This window comes from Elephas maximus, chromosome 16 (genome assembly GCF_024166365.1).
Source record: "Elephas maximus indicus isolate mEleMax1 chromosome 16, mEleMax1 primary haplotype, whole genome shotgun sequence".
In the NCBI taxonomy this organism is placed as follows: Eukaryota; Metazoa; Chordata; class Mammalia; order Proboscidea; family Elephantidae; genus Elephas; species Elephas maximus.
The window spans coordinates 54,602,621-54,622,292 of record NC_064834.1 but is presented as its reverse complement, the minus strand read 5'-3'; the positions used below and the strand labels follow the sequence as shown (position 1 = coordinate 54,622,292).

At 45.0% G+C, this 19,672-nt stretch overlaps 1 protein-coding gene across 2 annotated transcripts in view; it reads right to left on the bottom strand.

The window, feature by feature from the left end:
* Window positions 1–58: 58 nt before the first annotated feature.
* CNNM2 (cyclin and CBS domain divalent metal cation transport mediator 2) overlaps window positions 59–19,672 on the bottom strand; it is a 180,520-nt gene continuing 160,906 nt past the window's right edge. Inside the window, exons 6-8 of one of the 2 annotated variants that reach the window (XM_049855938.1) lie at window positions 16,688–16,753; window positions 12,242–12,426; window positions 59–11,541 (exon numbers count right to left, since the gene is read on the bottom strand). In XM_049855938.1, coding sequence (XP_049711895.1) covers window positions 11,332–11,541; window positions 12,242–12,426; window positions 16,688–16,753 — 461 coding nt within the window. In that variant the 3' untranslated portion in view covers window positions 59–11,331. The remainder of the gene's footprint in view (window positions 11,542–12,241; window positions 12,427–16,687; window positions 16,754–19,672) is intronic. The other variant, XM_049855939.1, reaches the window with a different exon arrangement.

Genomic DNA, 19,672 nt, shown 5'->3' with positions numbered 1-19,672 from the left:
TAAAGAATTGATATAGTTGAACATGATAATTAATATTTACAGCACTTCATAGATCTCAAAATTTTTTCACAAAAAGCTTTTTGGCACAAGACTATGAGGTAAGGATTTTTTTCTTTAATGTTCATTTTATATGTAGGAAACACAGCTCAGTAAAACTTAGCCAAGGATGTACTACCTCACCACTGTTAATATGTATGGCTGTAGATTAAGTCATGCCAAGAAACAGACATTCTAACTGGTATTGGGAATATATGCAACTTTAAAGTGTCAAGTTAAAAATGCTATTGCAAATAGCAATTAGATGGCATCCCTGTTTTAAAATTTTAGGGAATGTGTTTGTAGTGACCCCAGTTACAGTCACTCTCATCCAAGATGGAAATGTTGCCCATTCTGACATACTCTTAAATTATCTCACAGCCAGATACTTTCTAAGTAGCTTATTACAAGGATAGTTAACTTATTATAATAGTACATTTACATATTTTCCCGTTTAGAGCAAGAATCAACAGGATTACTTTGCTTTATCACACTCTTCGTATCGTATCCACGTAGGAGTTTCTTCTTAGCCAGATGACTCTCTGGTTGTGGGCCCAGAGACTGAGAAGAGAAAAGCACACAACTGGGGTAAGTTAGAATTCCACCCCTGGACACAGCTTTCTCCAGAACCACCACAAAAGATCTGTAAAGAGCCAGGATTCCATAAGAATTCTAAGAGCCCGAGCAGAACCGTACTTCTCTGTATGCTTGTCTTGTTAGAAGGGTGTGCTGGGGTGTAAGAGGTCCACAGGCAAACTGCCAGCCAGTGCGGCTATCATTGGGCTGTTAGAACCTGAATGGTGAGTCTGTCTCTCTGTTGCCAATAGGTTAAAAAGTAGAACTTAAAATGTGTACATTTCCTTTAAAAAAACCTGAGGAATTTTAAACCATGAAAAGACAGATCTGTCATCTTTACAGCATCTGGAAAGATGCTTTTTAAAAAAAAAAATAATTTTTATTGTGCTTTAAGTGAAAGTTTTCAAATCAAGTCAGTCTCTCACATATAAGCTCATATACACCTTACTCCCACTTACTCTCCCCCTAATGAGTCAGCGCGCTCCCTCCTTCAGTCTCTCCTTTCGTGACCGTTTTGCCAGTTTCTAACCCTGTCTACCCTCCTATCTCCCCTCCAGACAGGAGATGCCAACACAGTCTCAAGTGTCCACCTGATACAAGTAGCTCACTCCTCATCAGCATCTGTCATCTCTTTTAAGAATCTTTTCCTGGGTATTTTGAAAATGCCACTTATTTTCAGACTTCATAGAGTACCAGGGACCCCCTTCACAGGTGCTAGACTGAACTCCCAGCCTGATAGCATGTAACTAACCGAGACCCTAGAGGGCCCAGCACCTGGATAAAGTCAAAGCAGACCCCAGCCCTCTGCAGGAGGCCGTGCCCAGTCCGTGAACGTCTCCAAGGACGCTCAGAGAAGGCTCTGGTGGTGTATTATTTCAGGAAGGTAACTTAAAGCCAGGAAAGTTTACTGTCCGCCTTAGACTGCTTAGGATTTTCCTGCTATACGCGTATCTCTGCTGAGACCTAAAATAACAGGGAGCCCTTCAAGCTACCCTTTCTAAGATCCTTTTAGAAGTGGTTTTTAATAGAATAACTCAGAGCTCTACAGATCCTTAAATCATGTTAGTATTATTTTTAAAAAACCATTCACAAAAGACACATACAGCTACATGCCAGACTTAAAAGTATTTTACCCATGTTTAAATATTTCTAAATTAGATTTGTTTATTTAAGAAATATTTTGTCAACAACTTTAATGCTCTGCAGTTTTTCCATGGCTGCCAGGGCATAAAATACTCTGCTTTTTCACCACAAATAGCCTGAGACAAACAACTGCGTACTTAAGTCTGCGTTAGGGTAGGAACCTTGTCCACATTCCATGTTATGGAAACTATTTAACCTCTGTTTGATGGTGGGAAAAACGGTAACTATGGTCGAACTACTGCCATATAGTTAATGCCCCAGTTCCTCACGGAGGGATGGAGTTGTTCTCGACACAGCCACTTGGTTTAGTAATAGGGCTCAATACTGATGTGTCTGGCGACCTTCTTTCTTGGTGACTAGGACATACAACTCAAAGAAGTTTCTCCTCAAATGGAACAATTTTAAATGACACAACTTTGGGATGCCCTGAGAATGGAATCTACCACAGCTCTACCCAAGCAGCCTTGAGGATTGAAGAAAAATGGCACCCTACCACTCAGGAGCAGGGATGCTAGGCCCCTCACAGCAGGCAGCCCAGCAAGCAGAACCAGGCGATGGCCAGGAGCCCCCAGTGTCCCATCCTGCGTCTCCACTAACAGTAGAGCAGCACTTGCCACTGTTCTCTCACTGCTGACTATCCAGAAATGGAAAGCACGTCATCTAAAAAGGGCAGATTTGTTTCCAGAATGAACATTCACAGCTTTCTTCTATTCTTTAATCTGGTGATTTTCACCATTTTACCAGGGTGATCTCCACCCTGTCCTCAGACACAAGTGCCTTCATCCTAAGGCCACAACAATTTGACTTGTTCCAACAAAGATATGTCATTTAAAAAGTAGAATACAGTAGTTACATCCCTATGAAGAGCTTTGATGCTAAGACTACTCCCAGTTGGGCACAGAATATTTCATTTCAAGCTTGCTGACTCTTGTCACTACAACTCTAAAGAATCTCTTATTTTCCACTTTAAAACAAAATGACCAGTTTGTGGCCTGGTTCCTTTATGTTTCTTCCCACAAAATACCTTTGCTCCATTTTTTTTTTTTTTAATTACTCTAGAATAAGGGTGGGTTAGATACATTGCTTCATTAAGCACATCAAGTATGTTCCCAAATGCTCTGGCCCCGCCCCAGCGCTTCCCAACACCATGTCTTGCCGGAGATGTAGACAAGGCTTGGAGAGTCTGGGCCGAGACAAACCTTCCCACACAACCTAGAGCCCATGTGGCTGAGTGCACATTCTTCCCATGGAAGACAGCAACAGTCTTCCAAGTCTCACAAGTTCCTGAGATACTTGGAAAGAAAATTTGCCAAGCAAACCTTCCCAACACTGAAAAATGTTTATTAAATGTCCAGCCTTTTGAGAGAGGGTTCTCACCAGAGGTAGTCTTTGACTTGTGGGTATGGGTGTTTTGAAGCAAGTATAACTTTGTTTTTGGACCCACTGCCCTTAAGTCAATGATGGAGAAGAACTGTTGGCCTCTTGTCTGAGTTTTCCACAGCCATGAATACCCTAGCAGGAACAGCACTTTGACAAAGGATTCTGAGAGCTGATCCCCTCTTAGAAACTTGCATCCTCAGGCCTTACAGTCACCATCAGGGGAGATGGCTTGCCACCTCAATGTTGTGGAGAAAACGGTCTATAACCATTCCTTTGTCCTGAGACCTCTTGCAAGGAAGAGCACACACGTGAGGCCCTTGGAGGGAAAATGATGAAACAATCATACAAAGAAAGCAAAAGAGTTTATTAGCCATCTAATATAATTCAACTTTTTGGCTTTAATAAGGAATCATCTGTTTATTAAATTTAATTACCTTCAAAAAGTATAAAATAAGTTTCCAGAAATCAACTCCAGGCTATAAAAAGTTCACTCAATTTGTACCACTTTCTCCACAAGACCCTCTCATCAATACCTGTGTCCTCAGAAGTGCTGAGCTGAGGAGAAGCACTGAGGAGCACAATTTGTTACATGAACTAGAAACCCCAGAGCACATCACGATAAAGCTCGGAAGTGACACACATGTATGCACAAAGATGGAGAGGGAAAGCCTGGGCAAATCTCATCCTCACAGTAGGAAAAACTGCCTCCATTTTCCTTGGAGCATTTCCTGATTCAAGCTGAGGACTCATCTAGACAAAGTGAGTAAAGCAGGAAAAACCAACCAAAGCAGGAAGGCGGGAGTGGGTGTGCACGAGTGCTCTCCTTCCCCAGCCTTGCTGCTGCTTTCTGTCCTGCTTCTGAGGAAAGCAAACAAGCTCCCAAGAAGATAACACTTCACTGGAATTTAGATATACCTCGTCCATTCTGGAAATTGTGGGGCAATGATTGGGTAGAGGTAGGATAGGGAGAGGCTGGGTCAGGCAGTGTCTCAAAGCCAAGCTCCTTCACTGAAATGCCTCCTTCCATGGGACAAGTGAAAGGAAAAGAGACTGCAAACATCATGGTTAAATAAATATGGTGGGAAACACAAGGGACTAGTCATTAAGAGGCTCAAATCTCTGGAATGTAAAATAGAGACTAAGAGGGAGAAACAAAGGATCCCAAAAAGATGAGGTTAGGACTAGAAGCTCAACTGGAAGATCTTGTAGGTCCGGTCACATGACTGAGGAAGGAAAGTAGACTAGAAAAGAAGCGGCGATGGAAGAGGATGGGGGCCACACTGGGTTGTTGGAGAGCATGGGATGCCCACTGACTCGAGCATCTGAACACGCCTTGCCACATCCATGGTGCGTGTTTTTAACTTCAGGGTGAACCGTCACGCCTGCTCTGACTTTTGTCCTAGGGTTAGTGTAGCACAGGAGGACCTACAAAGCTATTCTCATTTTCAAGAGCCCAGGGAGGGCCTGAACAAGGCTTTTGGGCTTGCTTATCTTGCCCGGCTGAACTGTGTTACATGTGATTAAGCAGCCAGTGGCTGGGGCAATTTGAGTGGTTACCCTCAGCGTCCAGGTCTAGAGATGAACTGATGGGGGACAGACTACAGCCCTTGCAAAGGAGACCACCACCACCACCCTGAATTGACTATCCCAGGCTGTAACTTGCAGGCACAGAACTAGAACCCACTTTGCTTTTAACAAGACTTGAGGGTGAATGTCCAATGGAAAGGCCCTGCTGTGCTGCCTGCTGAGAACAATCCCAGCTTTCCCACGGTGAAGCCACGCAGATGGGCTGGGGTCAGGAAAGAACAAGGTGGGATGGTTGGTGTTGCACTGATGAAAGGGGAAAGAGGGAGCATACAGCTGATAGGAGAGTCAACAGAAAGTCATTTATCTAAATAGAATAATAGAAATAAACAGAAACCTTTTAAAACAATCACAAAATTTACAAATAAATTGGTACAAAATAAATAGGATTGTAAATCTACAACATCATTTGAATTATAAAATGCATTCATTATGACAATCAGCTCATGAAACCTATACATGTCATTTGTGCTTATTTAGGTTTATGTACACAGCTCTGATACTGTGTTCAGAAAGCGTCACTGCTGAAAAGCATGAAATGTACACTATGATACAGTGAGGAAAGGCTACGGAGGATGACAATCAGACACAGCAGAACCTTCTGGAGGGCCGAGGCAATATTGGCACGGGACCTCAAAACCAGGAAAAGGCATATTAAGAGCCCACAGGGGCAGGCAGTTTCCACCATCCAGAGAGATGGATTCTGAGATCCAAAGTAGGAAGTGGAGACCATCACTGCTGGGTCAGGCAACTGACCTGGCGTGGGAGTGGGGAGGTGAGGGAGGAAGGAGGCTCGGTCGCAGTCGTACCACAACAGTCATCAGGAAAGTACCTCAAGTATTTCACAGAGGCCCTGCCACAAGGCAGGAGACCTGCCTCCATCCTCATCCCAAACACTGCCATCAGGAATAGAGGTGGGCCCCATAAAAGGGAATGCTAGGGCCAACATAAGAGCAGCAACCTGTTAAAAAAAAAAAAAAAAAAGGCAAACCACTGCCCTCTCACCCAACTTAAGGGACAAAATAACCCTAGGTTCCATGGGTAAGGGACTTTAAAACATCTCGTCCTAGTCACAATGTACTAACAGTAGAGACATATGTACATAATAAATAATATAAAATAAAGCATATACATTTGTGGATTTCAAGGACTCCAGACACAAGAAAAGTCAATGGACCGATATACTCCACCTTCACAGTAGACTTCAGGCATGAGGATAATGAATCAGAAGTTAGTCTGGGGCTCCGGAGAATGAAAGGTCTAAGGCCTTACTTATCCCTACTTCCCTCTCCTGGGAGCCTGGGACACCAGTTGTTTATACTAAGAGGCCTGGGTCTCCAAAAACAGGGCAGGCACTCATACCCACTAGTGCATGGATAGTTCTATCCGATGTCAATCTGTAAGGACTCTGGTCCCCGAAGAATCACTTCCCAAGTGAATCCTTGTCCATCAGATGTGGGCAAATGCCAGAAGGTACCCTCCCAATTGAGGCAAGACGATACTCCCAGTCATTCAAATTTGTTCATAGTCCCAGTGGGTACTAAAACTCTGGGAAATGTTGTATATGCAAGTTATTATGGTACATGTTAGAGCTGTGCCATGTTTGGTATGATGTATGTGTACATATTAACCTTTGCATACAAACCCTAGAGCTTTATTCTCTTGCCACTAGAACCTGTGTCTGTCCATGTTGGTTCAAGTACAACTTGGTATTTCCCATCCAAAGATATTTAAAACAATTCTAGTGAGATGATGTCAGTGGCTCCAGCATACAGACAGAAAGCTTACCAGAGCTGAGCCAACCACAGAGGTCTAAAAAGTAAAGAGAGTCCTCAGCCCAAGATGATGGGAGGAAAGCTGTTCCAGGCTTTGCAGTTACTGTGAACTGCCATCTCCTTCTCCTGACCTTAGGGGTGACCAGGGAATCTGGAATATGAACCTTCAGATAGGGAAGAGGAGGCAGAAGGGAAGCCAGCAAGCAAGCACCCATTGCAGGCAGAAAGCTTGCAAGTGGCAGGGGAAGGCCCGTTCGTCACAGCCTTGAGGGACAGTAATAAAAAGATGAAAGCCCTCCTTATGTTGGCAAGCTTGGCAGAGGAGTGGCCCCTGCCCTTGAATGGAGAAAAATGAACCTCAACTTAGAATTCTCTGAACTCATCTCTCCTGTCAGCCCACTTGAGCACAAAAAAAACATGAAAAGATAAAAGATTTGCAAATGGCCCTGAGGTATAAAAATCCGCTGAGTAGGTTGCACACTGATAAATTACATCAGGGAAACTTTTTCTGAATTCCTCAAGTCACTTTCATATTCAACTCTCTAAATCCCTCCTAGTTCTGAGTTAGCCTACAGCTCACCCAGATATCTTTGCTGAAGAGAAGCACCACTAATCCAGAGCCCAGAATGGGACCAAAGCTGACGGAGGAGATGTCCCACCACCCACACCACCAGGGGGCTTGGGTCATGCAATGCAGTACTCAAAGCCAAGCCTTGCCAGCCTTCTCTTGCCCGGGGTCTCAGGGAACAAGGTGAGCACCTTCTTGTGCCAGCCCAGGGGAGTCATCTGCTTGGGATCACCCTCTGGGGAACACTGGCGTGATCATGGTCACCCAAGAGATCTCACTTTCTGGGACCAGGAAAGATGAAGACGGCCACAGATCCCTGGCTGGTCTTCAGAAGGTCTGTTTGTTTTAACCAGTCAGGACACAGGCTCAATCAGCCAGTGGCCTACTTTTCTGCTCCTCAACCTGAGGACAGAATTTGAGGGCAGAAGTCCATGGTCCCTGTTTTGCTCAAATTCCTGTTGCTTCATTTCCTAGGGATATGAAATTCTACTTGTGTCTATCACTATCTCCTTAGACTTGGAAAAGCTGGTCCTTTAGTTGCCCGGTACTGTATGGAATAGCACAGGCAAGTATATTCACAGTTAATGTTCCGTATTAGTGTGAAATTCTGCATTCAACGTTTTCACAAAAAGTTCCTTGAAATAAGATTAGAAAATGGCAAGAAGTCCTACTGCCTCCCAACTAGGGAGGCCAAGCAGGCCTGCCCGGCAGGGAATGCTCTGCAGGAAGTGAGGCAAGGAGGCAGGACTAACACGGTTAATTGTGGTGTCCTTTCCAACCCAAACCAGTGAAGAACCAAGGTTTAAACTACTTGATTAGCACCCCAATATCCACATACAAATCTTAAGGTTCTGTTTTCCCAACAGCTGAAATCTATGATTTTGGACTTGCCTGATGAATCTGGAACAGAGGGAAAATGGACAAAGCCCCCCTCATTTACTGAGGAGGCAGAGTCCTGGGAACCTTTGGAGAGTAGGAACCAGCTCCAGGTGGAACTTTAGAGCTGCCCACGGCTACAGTGGCCACAGAGGCCACTGTAGAGGAGGGCAGAGCCCAAAGGTCAGAAAGTGGGGGCTCCACCCAGGTTCAGGAGTTCAGGGCTTCAGGTGCCCCCTACTCCCTTCCATGCCTAAAAAGACAGCAGCCCAAGGAGAGGAGCATCACACATCGATATTTCAACCACTCGACATTCTCTGTCTGCCTGACTCCCGCCTACTTTACAGACGTGAACTGCATTAGGCCTTCTAAGCCAGAGTAATTCCCCCACTGCCCCACAGAAGCCATGAGCCAGCACTTCTCCCTCAACAGCCTGAGAGGTCAGTTTCCAGGGGGGAAGTAGGGCTGGGAAGAGGAAACTGTTCTCTCAGACACAGCTGTCTGAAGGGCTTTGCAAAAACCAAACCCATTACCGTCAAGTCAATTTCAACCTATAGCGACCCTATAGGACAGAGTAGAACTGCCCCATAGGGCTTCAAAGGAGCACCTGGTGGATTTGAACCGCCAACCTTTTGGTTACCAACTGTGGCTCTTAACCACTGCACCACCAGGGTTTCCGAAGGGCTTTGAGCTCTCCTCAAATCAGATATAACTATAATCAAATGTAAGCCTTTATTCCTTTAGAGACCAAACAAATTATTTTGGATTTCTTGTTGCGATAGAAAAGCGTGAATAATCAAAGGTAAATAGTAGTTTACAGAAAGGGAATACAAACTCAGAACGATAAAATTCATCCTCTGGAGCCCCTGGGCAGAGCCATCCCACCAACTCCTTTATAGAAGAGTACTTTCTAAGTAGCCACCACATTGAGCAGGTAAGACAGTATTAAGAAGTTACCAATTTCTCTCCCAAATTAAGGAGGCAGAAGCTGGCATCCTCCCTCCACTCCCAGTTGTTTAGGCATCGTAAAGAGATGTGGGGCTCTGAAACAGATAAACACATTAACTTGGCTCCAGAGCCACCACCACAGAAGGCAGCTCCGAGGTGGGCTGTGTGTGGAGGAGCAGAATCAGGCCTCAAGAAGCTGGTGGCTCAGCTCTCGGGCATCAGAGGAGCCACGGCTTGGCATGCCTGGTTCCACCCAGGTCACAGGGAAGGCAGGCACGGCCCGGGCCGAGAGGGTGGCATGTTGTTGGGGAAGAAGCCCCCGCCCCGGTCAGGGCCCACGTCTGTTACAGGAAAACCTCCCTTCTGCACACTCCTGCAGGTAGTTCCAGTTCCTACATCACCAGGGCTCTGCTCCACCAGGTGCATCTTAAGAAACCGAGACCTTTTAACTTGGATGGATCTGCTCACAAGAGGATACTCATGGCACAGGGTCCCACTAATGTCAAACTACAAGGCAGGGGGCTCCACCTCATGGTGGCAGGTTGGATGCCAGCAGCAGGCCACTCAGCTCCCTCAGAAGGCACTCCCCATGCCCCACTATCAGGTGATACAATACTTTCCTCACTAAAGAACATGGCACCTTCAGAGGAAGACACTCCAGGACTGACGTCCCAGAGGAAATACTGAGCCAAGCATGCTTATGGCACGGGAGCCATCAAAATGCTCACCAGGAGGCCAGTCCAGCCTTCTGTTCTTTCCAAACACAGCTCCCTACCCACACAAAGCCCAGGCTCAATCCACCAACCTGGGTGAACAGACATCCTACACTGAGGAGGGGGAGAAGAGAACTGCTGCTCACCCCCAGTGCTTCACTTCATTCAGTAAGAACAAATGGAGAGAACGCTATCTTTGTTGCCAGTGACTGGACGCAGTGTGTACTGATACTCTATATGAAAACTGTGGTCAGTATGGATTCATTTCAGTGTATGAAAAGTGCCAACAAAATGTACACATCCCTTGGGCTGACAAAAACAGACAGGTTAGTACAAGAATTCGGTCACTGAAGGAATACCTCCTGACATTAAGCGCCCTACACATGATAAATTTGGTATTAAAATAAGACGGAGACAACATAAAATGGCCACAACACACATTTGGTTTCTGAATCCCTGTTTGGGGCCAAACTGGCCCTGGCTGTACAGGCAGCCTCTCTGGTGTAGGCCGCATCTGAGGCAGGAGGCACAGAGGCCCTCAGGCAGGGGACACAGCCACCGCTGGGCCCCATGGGAAGGGAGAAAGGGAAAGAAGGACTGTTGGCTCCCTGGAAGGAGGGGCAGGGGCTGGTGTCCCCAAAGTTCCCTCCTTTAAAAATATGGGTCTAGGACTGCCTGGTCAGCCCAGAGTAAAGAACACAGCTGGAAAGTCCGACTCCTGTTCTGATAATTACGTCTGTCCCAGTGGGGAGGGAGGAGCTTCGACTCCACATCACACGTTTACTGAAAGGCCCTGTGGAAAGTTCCCATTTGGCATTTGGGGTAACAAGAGCAAGGCCCTGGGAGCTGGGTGATGCTCTGTAAGCCTGGGCACAGGTTGGGGGAGGAGGGCGGCTGGGTCGGAGATCCCAGGAGGAATGTCAGGATGGAGTCAACTCCACTCTTGCCAATGATAAACCCTGGGTTTAAAATTCATTAAAATTCATTTTCGTGATAAAATTCCTTAGAATGGGAGCAAACACCACATTCCCAAGCAAACGTCAAGGCTTCCTGAGGGAAAGGGGCACAGATAACATTAGATTCTGAAAACACTGAGCTCAGAGAGGTGACTGCAGGTCCCTCTGCAGGTGACACCCCAGTAATGACAGGCTTGGTAGGTTCACAAGGTTTTCTTCATTCCTCCTTCAGGTTCGACAGCCATGCCCACTGGGGCACAGAGGAAGGGCACCCCGCCCTGGAGGGGGGCCAAGGAAGGCCACTTGAGGGGCAAGTCCATCCTATTAGGGTCACATCATGGGATCACAGCAGAGTTCAGACAGAACGACTTAAAACTCTGCAAAAGACACTTTTAGAAAACATGATCTCTTGAAAAAATAAATCGCAACAATTTTGAACTTCATGCAAATCAAGGAAGGAGGAGAGTGAATAACGATAGAAGGTACAGGTGAAAAAATAAACATGATTCTATTTTGGTGGAGAAAGTTCATCTCCCAAATCTTGAATGCCATGCCCTAGCCGTTGGTTTCACATCTCTGTTTTCCATTCTTCCCCTCACTGTCCTCCTCGGCTGCTTCCAGGAAGGGAACAAAGTCTTTGGTCTTGGAATGTTGCAGGAGGCAGGATGGCATACAAGCTCACACTAATGGTAGTCATGGTCAGACAGAAGGCTGAGCCCACTGAGCCCAGGGCCTCGGGATGGGGATGAGAGGACTGGGCAGGCGGGCAGGCGCCGCTAGATGGCACCCTCGTTGTGCAGGCTGTGATTGGCTTTATTGTGCGTCACGCAGTTCTGTTCGTTGAGCAGGTTGGCCGTCTCATCTGGCAACCCGTCGTGCAGCTCCGTAAGAGTCAATTCAATTTTAGTGTTTTCACTGTCTGAAGACTGAGGAGTTTTGTCCATCCGAGATGCCATCAAGGCATTTTGGTATTGCTGTCTTGAGATCTGGGCCCAGAAGATGACATAGAGAACAAACCAAGATAATGTTTATTTTTAGGTTCTCTTGTTTCTACACCATGTTAGACGTCAAATCCCCTGGAATGACCCCCTAGTAGTTTCTCTAGGAGGAAATCATCCTTGAATACAAACTGAGCCACTTTTAAAGTTCAGGTTAACTCTGGCAAATGAATGGGTTCTTATGGGTATAAGCCCATTCCCAAATTTTCTCTCAAAATTTCACAAGGACTAGCAAATTGAGATGGGCTCCTATCAGCTAAAGCTGGCTCATTCTCTAAAAACCATCCTTATTTCAAACTAACAAAAGAACTCTTGTCTCTAGGACAGAAGATTAAAGGAAGGTTCTTCCCGTTCCATCTCAGGAGGTGGGGCCAGCCTCAGTGACTCTGAGCCTCCCAGCCTCAGCCTTTTCAGGACCAACCAAAAAGTCATCACAATTCTTTGAAAGTTCTTTTTTCCTCTCCATCTCTCCTCATTTCCTGAAAAAGCCACATTTGATTTGAGAACTCACTTGATAGAGCCAGCGAGAAACATTTCTTCCCAACCTGAGTCTTGGGCATAGCTGCTAGAGGCAGGGCTCGTGGGCATGAACTGAAGGCAGGGCACCCCCAAAATGACAAAGAGAAAGCTTGACGGAGGGCCATGGAAGTCAGCATCTATTTGCCAGGTCCACCCTCTCTTCTCTTACCTTAACAAACTGAAGGTCAGAAAGGGCTCGCACTGAGTAATCAGGGATGTAGACTTGAAGGAATGAAGAATTGAGCTGGTTGTTGCTGCTCCCCAGCGTTGGTGTTATAGCATCAATCCGGTCACTTCGACTGAGAGAGTCTGAGTGATTCAAGCCACATGGGCGAGGAGGTGACTTATTTTCACCTGGAAAGGAAGGGGGAAAAAAAACACAAAAAAACCCACAACCTTTTAAGTGAGGTAGCTATAGTTAACAAAGTCAGCTCTTTATTTTCCAAATGAAAAACAGAAATTGACGCACAAGCCCAATTAACTTAGCCCAGGTGCCTTGGTCATACAGTTTCCAGCACAGGGTTTCCTACAGCGCCGTAGTTTCTCTTCAGTGACAGGCTACACTTACTTCAGCTGTTTGGTCCTATTTGTCGGAACAGACATGGAACTTCCCGAGTCTCTAACAGCACAGAACCTGTGGCTGCGTATCGATGTTAGGAACATTGCTGAGTGCTAGGCAATGCACACACGAGGATGAGATAAGGTCCAAGATACAGACGCTACTTAATACAAAACATGGGCTATGAGAAGGCGGCACTTCATTATTTTGTCAGAAGCAAAAGCAAAGCGCTCTTGAGCATGTTCATAAGTCACCACCTGTTTTTAAAGAATCAACATATTTCTGTCTACTCACACCATACCCCCCAGCCAAACCTATTATCTTTGTCTTTGACCCTAATAAAATCCCCCTCTCAGGCAGTCTGAGGATGCCTCAGGATTTCAAGAACACTACAAGACACCAACCCCTTAAGTTTGATCAAGTTACCTTAGGTGCTGTGAGATTTCTTCAGTGAGATTTTAATACCACTCCTTCATTGAAACAAGGTGAAAGGAAATTCAGGTGAGTCTAATGTTGGTGCTCTTAAAGAGAACAACACGTCTAATACAAAGTTCATTAAAAATAAAACCCACCTCGTTGCCGAGGACTCCTCCATTTTTTATTTTCCAACCAAATCTACTGCACCAATATTAACTGGTCTTGAACTACATAATGTCACAAGATTGGAAGAGACCAATTCTTGATCTGATGGTTGGCTCCTCTTTGCAATGTGTCCCTGACAGATACTTCCATAGAGGAGCTGGCCCTCAGCTGGTCCTACCCTTCAACTACTGGAAAGTCTACCATCATGTCCAATCAAAACCTGCCTAACTTCCAACGACCATCTCAGCTCCACTCTACGGAGCTCTTCTGAGAAACTTCTATTTCTCTGCTATTTGAAATAGCCCTTAAAGATGTAAAGATGGTTATCTTAAATCTCTTTCTTCTTCAGGCTGAACACTTCAGCTGTTCTTCCCTCGCATGTTTTACCAACCCCTCATCCCATTCTGATCCTCCTCTTAGGCTCCATGTGGTAAATGTCTCTCTTCACACACAGCACCCAGAGCAAAACGTGACAAATCCTCCCACAATCTCAGATCACTAGTTCACATTCTCCTAAAATTTTCATGCCACAATTCTCTCTCCAGTTTTCAAGTCACGAACCAATTTTCCATTGTCACTTTAAATTAAATTCAGAGTAGCCGTTCCTCTTGTTGCTGTTGTTTTATCTTTTAAGAGAACAGGCTAATTAATAGTTTATTAGATGTTTTCCATTTAGCAGAATGAAGTTTTGAACAGACTACCCAACCATGCTGTTACAGATTCCTTATCTGTAAAATGAGGACAATAGTACTTAGCTCATAAGGTTTGATGAAGATTAAAACTGAGGTAGTGTATAAAGTGCTTTGCATAGCATGTGACACCCAGTAAAAAAAAAAAGTTCTTGATAAATGAGGCTCGTTGATATTATTTCTTTTCTTTTGACTTCACCCCAAACCCCTCCACCATGAGTCTACCCTCACAACCAAGCCTTTCCATACCATGACAACCTCACCCAGGATGATAGACTGATCAGTTCTTTGAAACATGGGACCCCACTGTACCCTTGGGCTGTAGCCACAAACCCCATCATCATTTTTATAGATATCTTTGAAGTGGTATTTACTTCCACATGTTAAAATTTATAAAGGTTATATAAACAAAACATCGAAAGGACACTGCTTACTGATGAGGCCCTGTGTGTTGGGAGGCAAGTATCTGAGGCCTCAAGCAGTATTTCTCCTGATATTTTCTCTTGTGAGGATTAAGGGGCGATCTCTCTGGTCTTCCTAGGGACCCAGGCTCACAGTCAGTCTCCTCTCCACCTACTGCCCTCTGTTCTTGGGAGACAGGCTTTCTCCTCCGCCAGCAGCCCATCCACCTGGCATCAGCCACGGCCTGGAGACATCAACCCTGCACTTCAGGATACTTACGTGGCCGGGTCGGCCTTTCTCTGACAAGCCCTTGGTTTCAGTTCATGACTCAAATTCAGTAACAATAATAATGATGAAAATGAGAATACTACAGGTCCACATCCTTTATCTAAAACCCTTGGGGGCCGGAAATGCTTTGAATTTTAGAAAGGTAACACGGTCTGTATAGCCCAGAGCACACAAACCGCCCGCCCATCGAGGTCTGGGGCAGCCCTCTGCAATCCAACACATGCAAATGCATGAGATTCACACCAAGGGGAGTAAAGACTGAGTGGCCTCCTCCCACAGCAGATCGTGTTCGGTCGCCAAGTTTAGTGCCAAAGTTTTATGACAACAACGACGAAAAAGCTTTCAATTTGGGTACCTCCTCTGCCTTCTCAGAGGTTTTTTCTTTCTGCTTTTTGTCTTGGCTTAGTTTATCCATCCCGCCTAGAAGTTCTTTCTTTTTGCTAGTAAGCTAGAAAGATACAATAAAGAAACATTCCCAGCTTCCTCCCTTGGAACCACAAGGCACCTTTTGAAATAGGCTGGAAATCACTGGTTTAGTTCAACCCCCATTTATTAGGTACCCTATTATTGTAGGGCCAGGTATCCCTGAGGCCCTGGCCCCACAAAATGGGTTTTTCTATTACTGGGTCAGATGGACTGGGCAGAGCTAAGACATCTCTCAGTTCTACAGAAAAGGTAAAACTCAAATAGCACTTCCACGAGCTTCACCTGAAAGCCCGTCTACTTCCTCATTTGTTACATTTTAAATGCACAGCAGATGAAATCAAATAGGGTGGCGACAATAAAATACACACACACATATACGTACACATATGTGTATATACATATGCATGTATGTGTGTATTTATTTATACATAAGTATATATATGTTGTTGTGCTGTTTACGTGCAGTCAAGTTGATTCCAACTCACAACAACCCTAGAGGACAGAGCAGAACTGCCCCACAGGGTTTTGCAGGCTGTAATCTTTATGGAAGCAGACTGCCAGGGCTTTCTCCCATGGAGCTGCTAGCTGGGTTTGAACTACCAGCGTTTTGGTTAGCAGGCAAGCACTTAATCACTGCACCACCAAGGTGCATACATATATATTCTGCCAGCTGGTCTGATTCAAACAGCTCTAGGAATAATATCTTACCCCAAGCAAGATGAAATTTTTAAAAGGAAACATTTGAGGGAACATTATCTTCTTTCTAAGACAAGAACTGCCTCCTTCACTTATCAGCGTTTTAGAGTTCTGCTGAAACTGGGTTATGAAATGCAAATTTCATCAATCAGATTTAAAAATATAAGCTGTGCAGAACGAAATAAATACAGAAACATTGTACTACCAAATAGGAAAGTCCAGCACTTTTAATTAAAGACAGATTAAACCTTTTTCTTTCTTTGTAACAGCTGGACATATTAGCTAGGCATGACCAAACCCTCCCGCCGGGAAATAATCAGCAGCTGGTTAGGAATGTGCACAGTACTAATTTCAAAACAAAGAGAGGGAATCAGGGAGAAGTCAGGGCCACCTGCCTGACCAGCACAGAAACGCGTGCACCCATTCACACGGATGTTAGAAAAAGTCCGGAAGAGTGTGGGCCTCTGAGGGTGGATGGGATACTTTCCTTGCGTTCCAAGAAAACTTCGTGGCGCTTTAGGCTTTCAGCTGAATGTGCTCTGCAGAATGAGCTCCGCAGAACTTGCGAGTCCTCTGGGTCTCTGCACACTCCAAACACCACAACTCTGCAGAGGTCAGAGCCAGGACCAACAGCAGCCCCCCTTTGCCGTCCTGAAACTTCCAGGCCAGCAGTGGGGGCGAGATAGGCAGAGAACACTGAAGGTCCACTCCAGAACCACTCTCTCCATTTTTCATCACTGTTCATGCTCCAAAATTCCCTTCCAGCCTCCCAAACTCTTTCTGCATCTGCAATGGGCTTCTGCTTTCCTGGATAGCTCACTGTTAAGCCACAGAACCCTGGGGTTTTGGAGCTCAAAGGAAAACTGAAAATGGCCTTGTCCAAATAAAGGGAGCAGGCCTGGCCAGCAGGCTTTTATGGAGTCAAGGGCAAGGCAATTAGGAGAATTATGAAAAAGGAAACATGCAGAATTACCTGGAGAACCTGCTGCTAACAATTCTGTTCTGCTGACAACAAAGGTACGAGACAGGGACAAAGGAACTGAAAATGGAGAAAAACAGGGTGAGACTGTATCAAAAGGCAAGAGAGGAGATCTCTGTCATCAGGAGAGGGGAGTGAACACCTGTTCCGCTAATATGCACATTCAATTCCAGAAACGCAAGGGCCTATATGATGTTATGTAAACAAAAAGGAAACACGCGCTGCTTTCCAGGAAGATAAATTACAGGAAGGCCTGTGATGAATACACTCCGTTCACATGCTTCTTACTAACCTAGAAATCTCTTAAGCACGCAACTGAGGCTTATTCCTTAAAATGTGCTCTTCCTAAGGACTTAAATCACAAATAGCCACATAGAAGGGGGACCTCAATTCACCAACTGCCATAAGAGTATAACCCAAGCCACCAGGGCCAGCACTCCGATACTCATTCAGTGCACAGGTCCCCATCTGTGGCAAGAAATTAGTTATTCATTTTTAATTAGTCCCTTTATATTTTGACCCAATACTTTGAATTGCTTTGGAACGTTTTTAAATTTCAAAATAGAGAAAGTAAATACAGACTGCCATACACAGATTTCCTGGGAATGGTAGACCAAAGTCATCCCCACCGTTACGTACTCAGACAGGGAGCCTGAAGCTCCATCTGACCGAAAAGTCCCACCAACACTGTCCTACTGGTCATACTTTCTGGGCAGATCTGGAGAAATGCCTCTGGTATGTTTTCTCTATACAACTAACATTAATGAATAAAAACATTACCTTGAGATTCATGTACTAATTGTATCTCTCAATGAATATGCAAAACCCTAAATCCTGGTTGTACAATCAAGTAAAATGCTAGGCTTTGTAATAAATAAGATGCTATCAATGAAACTCCCTGCCTTCCTAGCATTTCCAAACTAGGTGAGCCTGTTGCAGCCCCACAGGCTTGCTATACGGAAGGACTGCTCTTTGGTTCCTTTTCTGACTGGGATCTGTCATTATATGAATCTATATTTCAATATGAACTGGGCTAGTATTTAGGTTTCAAGAATCTAAATAAAAACGTACTACTCTTCTAGCTTTCTTTTTAAAGCCACCTTCTAAATCTGGTTCTGCTAACCTGAGGGGAATCTGAGGTTGGCTGCCAAACAACAGTCATCGTTATAACACCTTACTGTTATACCAACATTTCCTTTTATGCTTGAAAGGTGATGAAGCACTTAGGCAAGCATGACTACATTCTACTAACAATCTCATGAAGTAGTATTTTGTATCTTCTTAATAGTGAAGAAACCAAGGGTCTTCCTCAAAGTCACACAACCCGTATGTGAAGGAGCTAAGGCTGCAGCCCAGGTCTTCTCCTGCCTATTTAAGAATCATCCTGTCTCTCTCACTAAACAGTGAAAAAGGAAGCTCACCTTCAAGTTTACACAGAAGCCTACCACTGAAGTCGGTTAGACAGGCCCCTGTTCATGCTGGGTGTTAGTCAGCAGTTGGCAGGGTTGCTGTGCCCACATGACTCAGAACCTGCACCACAACCGACGGTAAGAATAGGCATCCAGGGCAGGGGAGGTTTAGAAGTATTTGACAATTTTCTTGATACTTCCCTGGTTTTCTAACTGTAATATCCTTGGGTGCCTGAGACTGTTGTGTGGTGCAGTAGATGAGGACTGATGTCACAAAATGGACTTGTCTGGAGGTATCCCCTCCCCCTTCAGAAACTGGTTTTCAGAAGTGACAGCGTTTTTTTAGGATGGGCTATTTGTACATTTGAGGTTTGTAGAAAACCTCTCCTAGCATGGCATGTCATTTGGTGTTTTGGCCACAAGGTGGCATTCCAGCATCTGTTTACCTGCCGACAAGTTCCAGCTTTGGAAAGGTAGCAAATGCACACCATAAAGTGTGCAATGCAAAGGGCCATGCGAGTCCCAGTCCCAGAGATGAGACAGCATACAACAGGGATCTGTGTTCGTGCTCCTTCAAAGACACACACTGCTTGCTGGCATCTTAGGATCCTGTGCTCAGGGAGCTTAGTCAAATATTCCATGGCATACCTACCCTGAGCTGGGTGACTCAGCTGGCCAGCCTTCCGGATAAAAAGAGCTGGCTGTAGGCAATAAATATATGGTAACAACCTCGTTTATCCTCAGGAATATGCAAATTTAAACCTCCAGAATAGTTAACATTTAAAAGACTCAACATTACCAAGTGTTGAATATACAGCAAGGGGAACTCTCATACAGTACAGGTGGGAATGTAAACTGGTACAACCACTTTGGAAAACTGCTGGGCCGTATCCACTGAAGCTGAAGGTAGACACACCTTAGGACCAGCAATTCCACCCCAAGGTCTATGCCCAGTAAAAATGCACACACGTGTCTACAAAAAGACGTACAACAATGTTCATAGCTACACTATTCATAATAACCCCAACAGGAAACTACCCAAATATCCTCCAACAATAAAAAGAACAGAATAAATGGCTTGTGGTGTAGTCACACAACGGAATCCTACAGAGCAACGAGATTAAATGAATTACAATCACACACAACAATACAGACGAATGTCACAGCATAATGTTGAGTGAAGGAAGCCAGACTCAATATAATATGTATTGTGTCATTCCATTTATATGAGGCTCTCAAAACAGGCAAAACTATTCTCTGCTTAGAAGTCACGATAGTGGTTACTTCTGGGGGACAGTGGCTAGAAGGGAGTGTGAAGGGGTGCCGGGGGTGGGGGGCTGGTAATATTATGTCTCTCGGTCTGGGTGTCGGTTTACACAGGTGTGTTCTGCTTGTGAAAATTCATGGAGATGTGTATACTTATCATTTTGTATAGATTTTTTTGTATACGTTATACTTCAATTAAAAATTCAAAAAATAAATAATGAAGGTTGACTGGCAGGTACAGAGAGAAAGATGAGGGCATTACTTCTGAAAACTGAGCTCTGCTCCAAAAGGCCGAGAAAGTAAC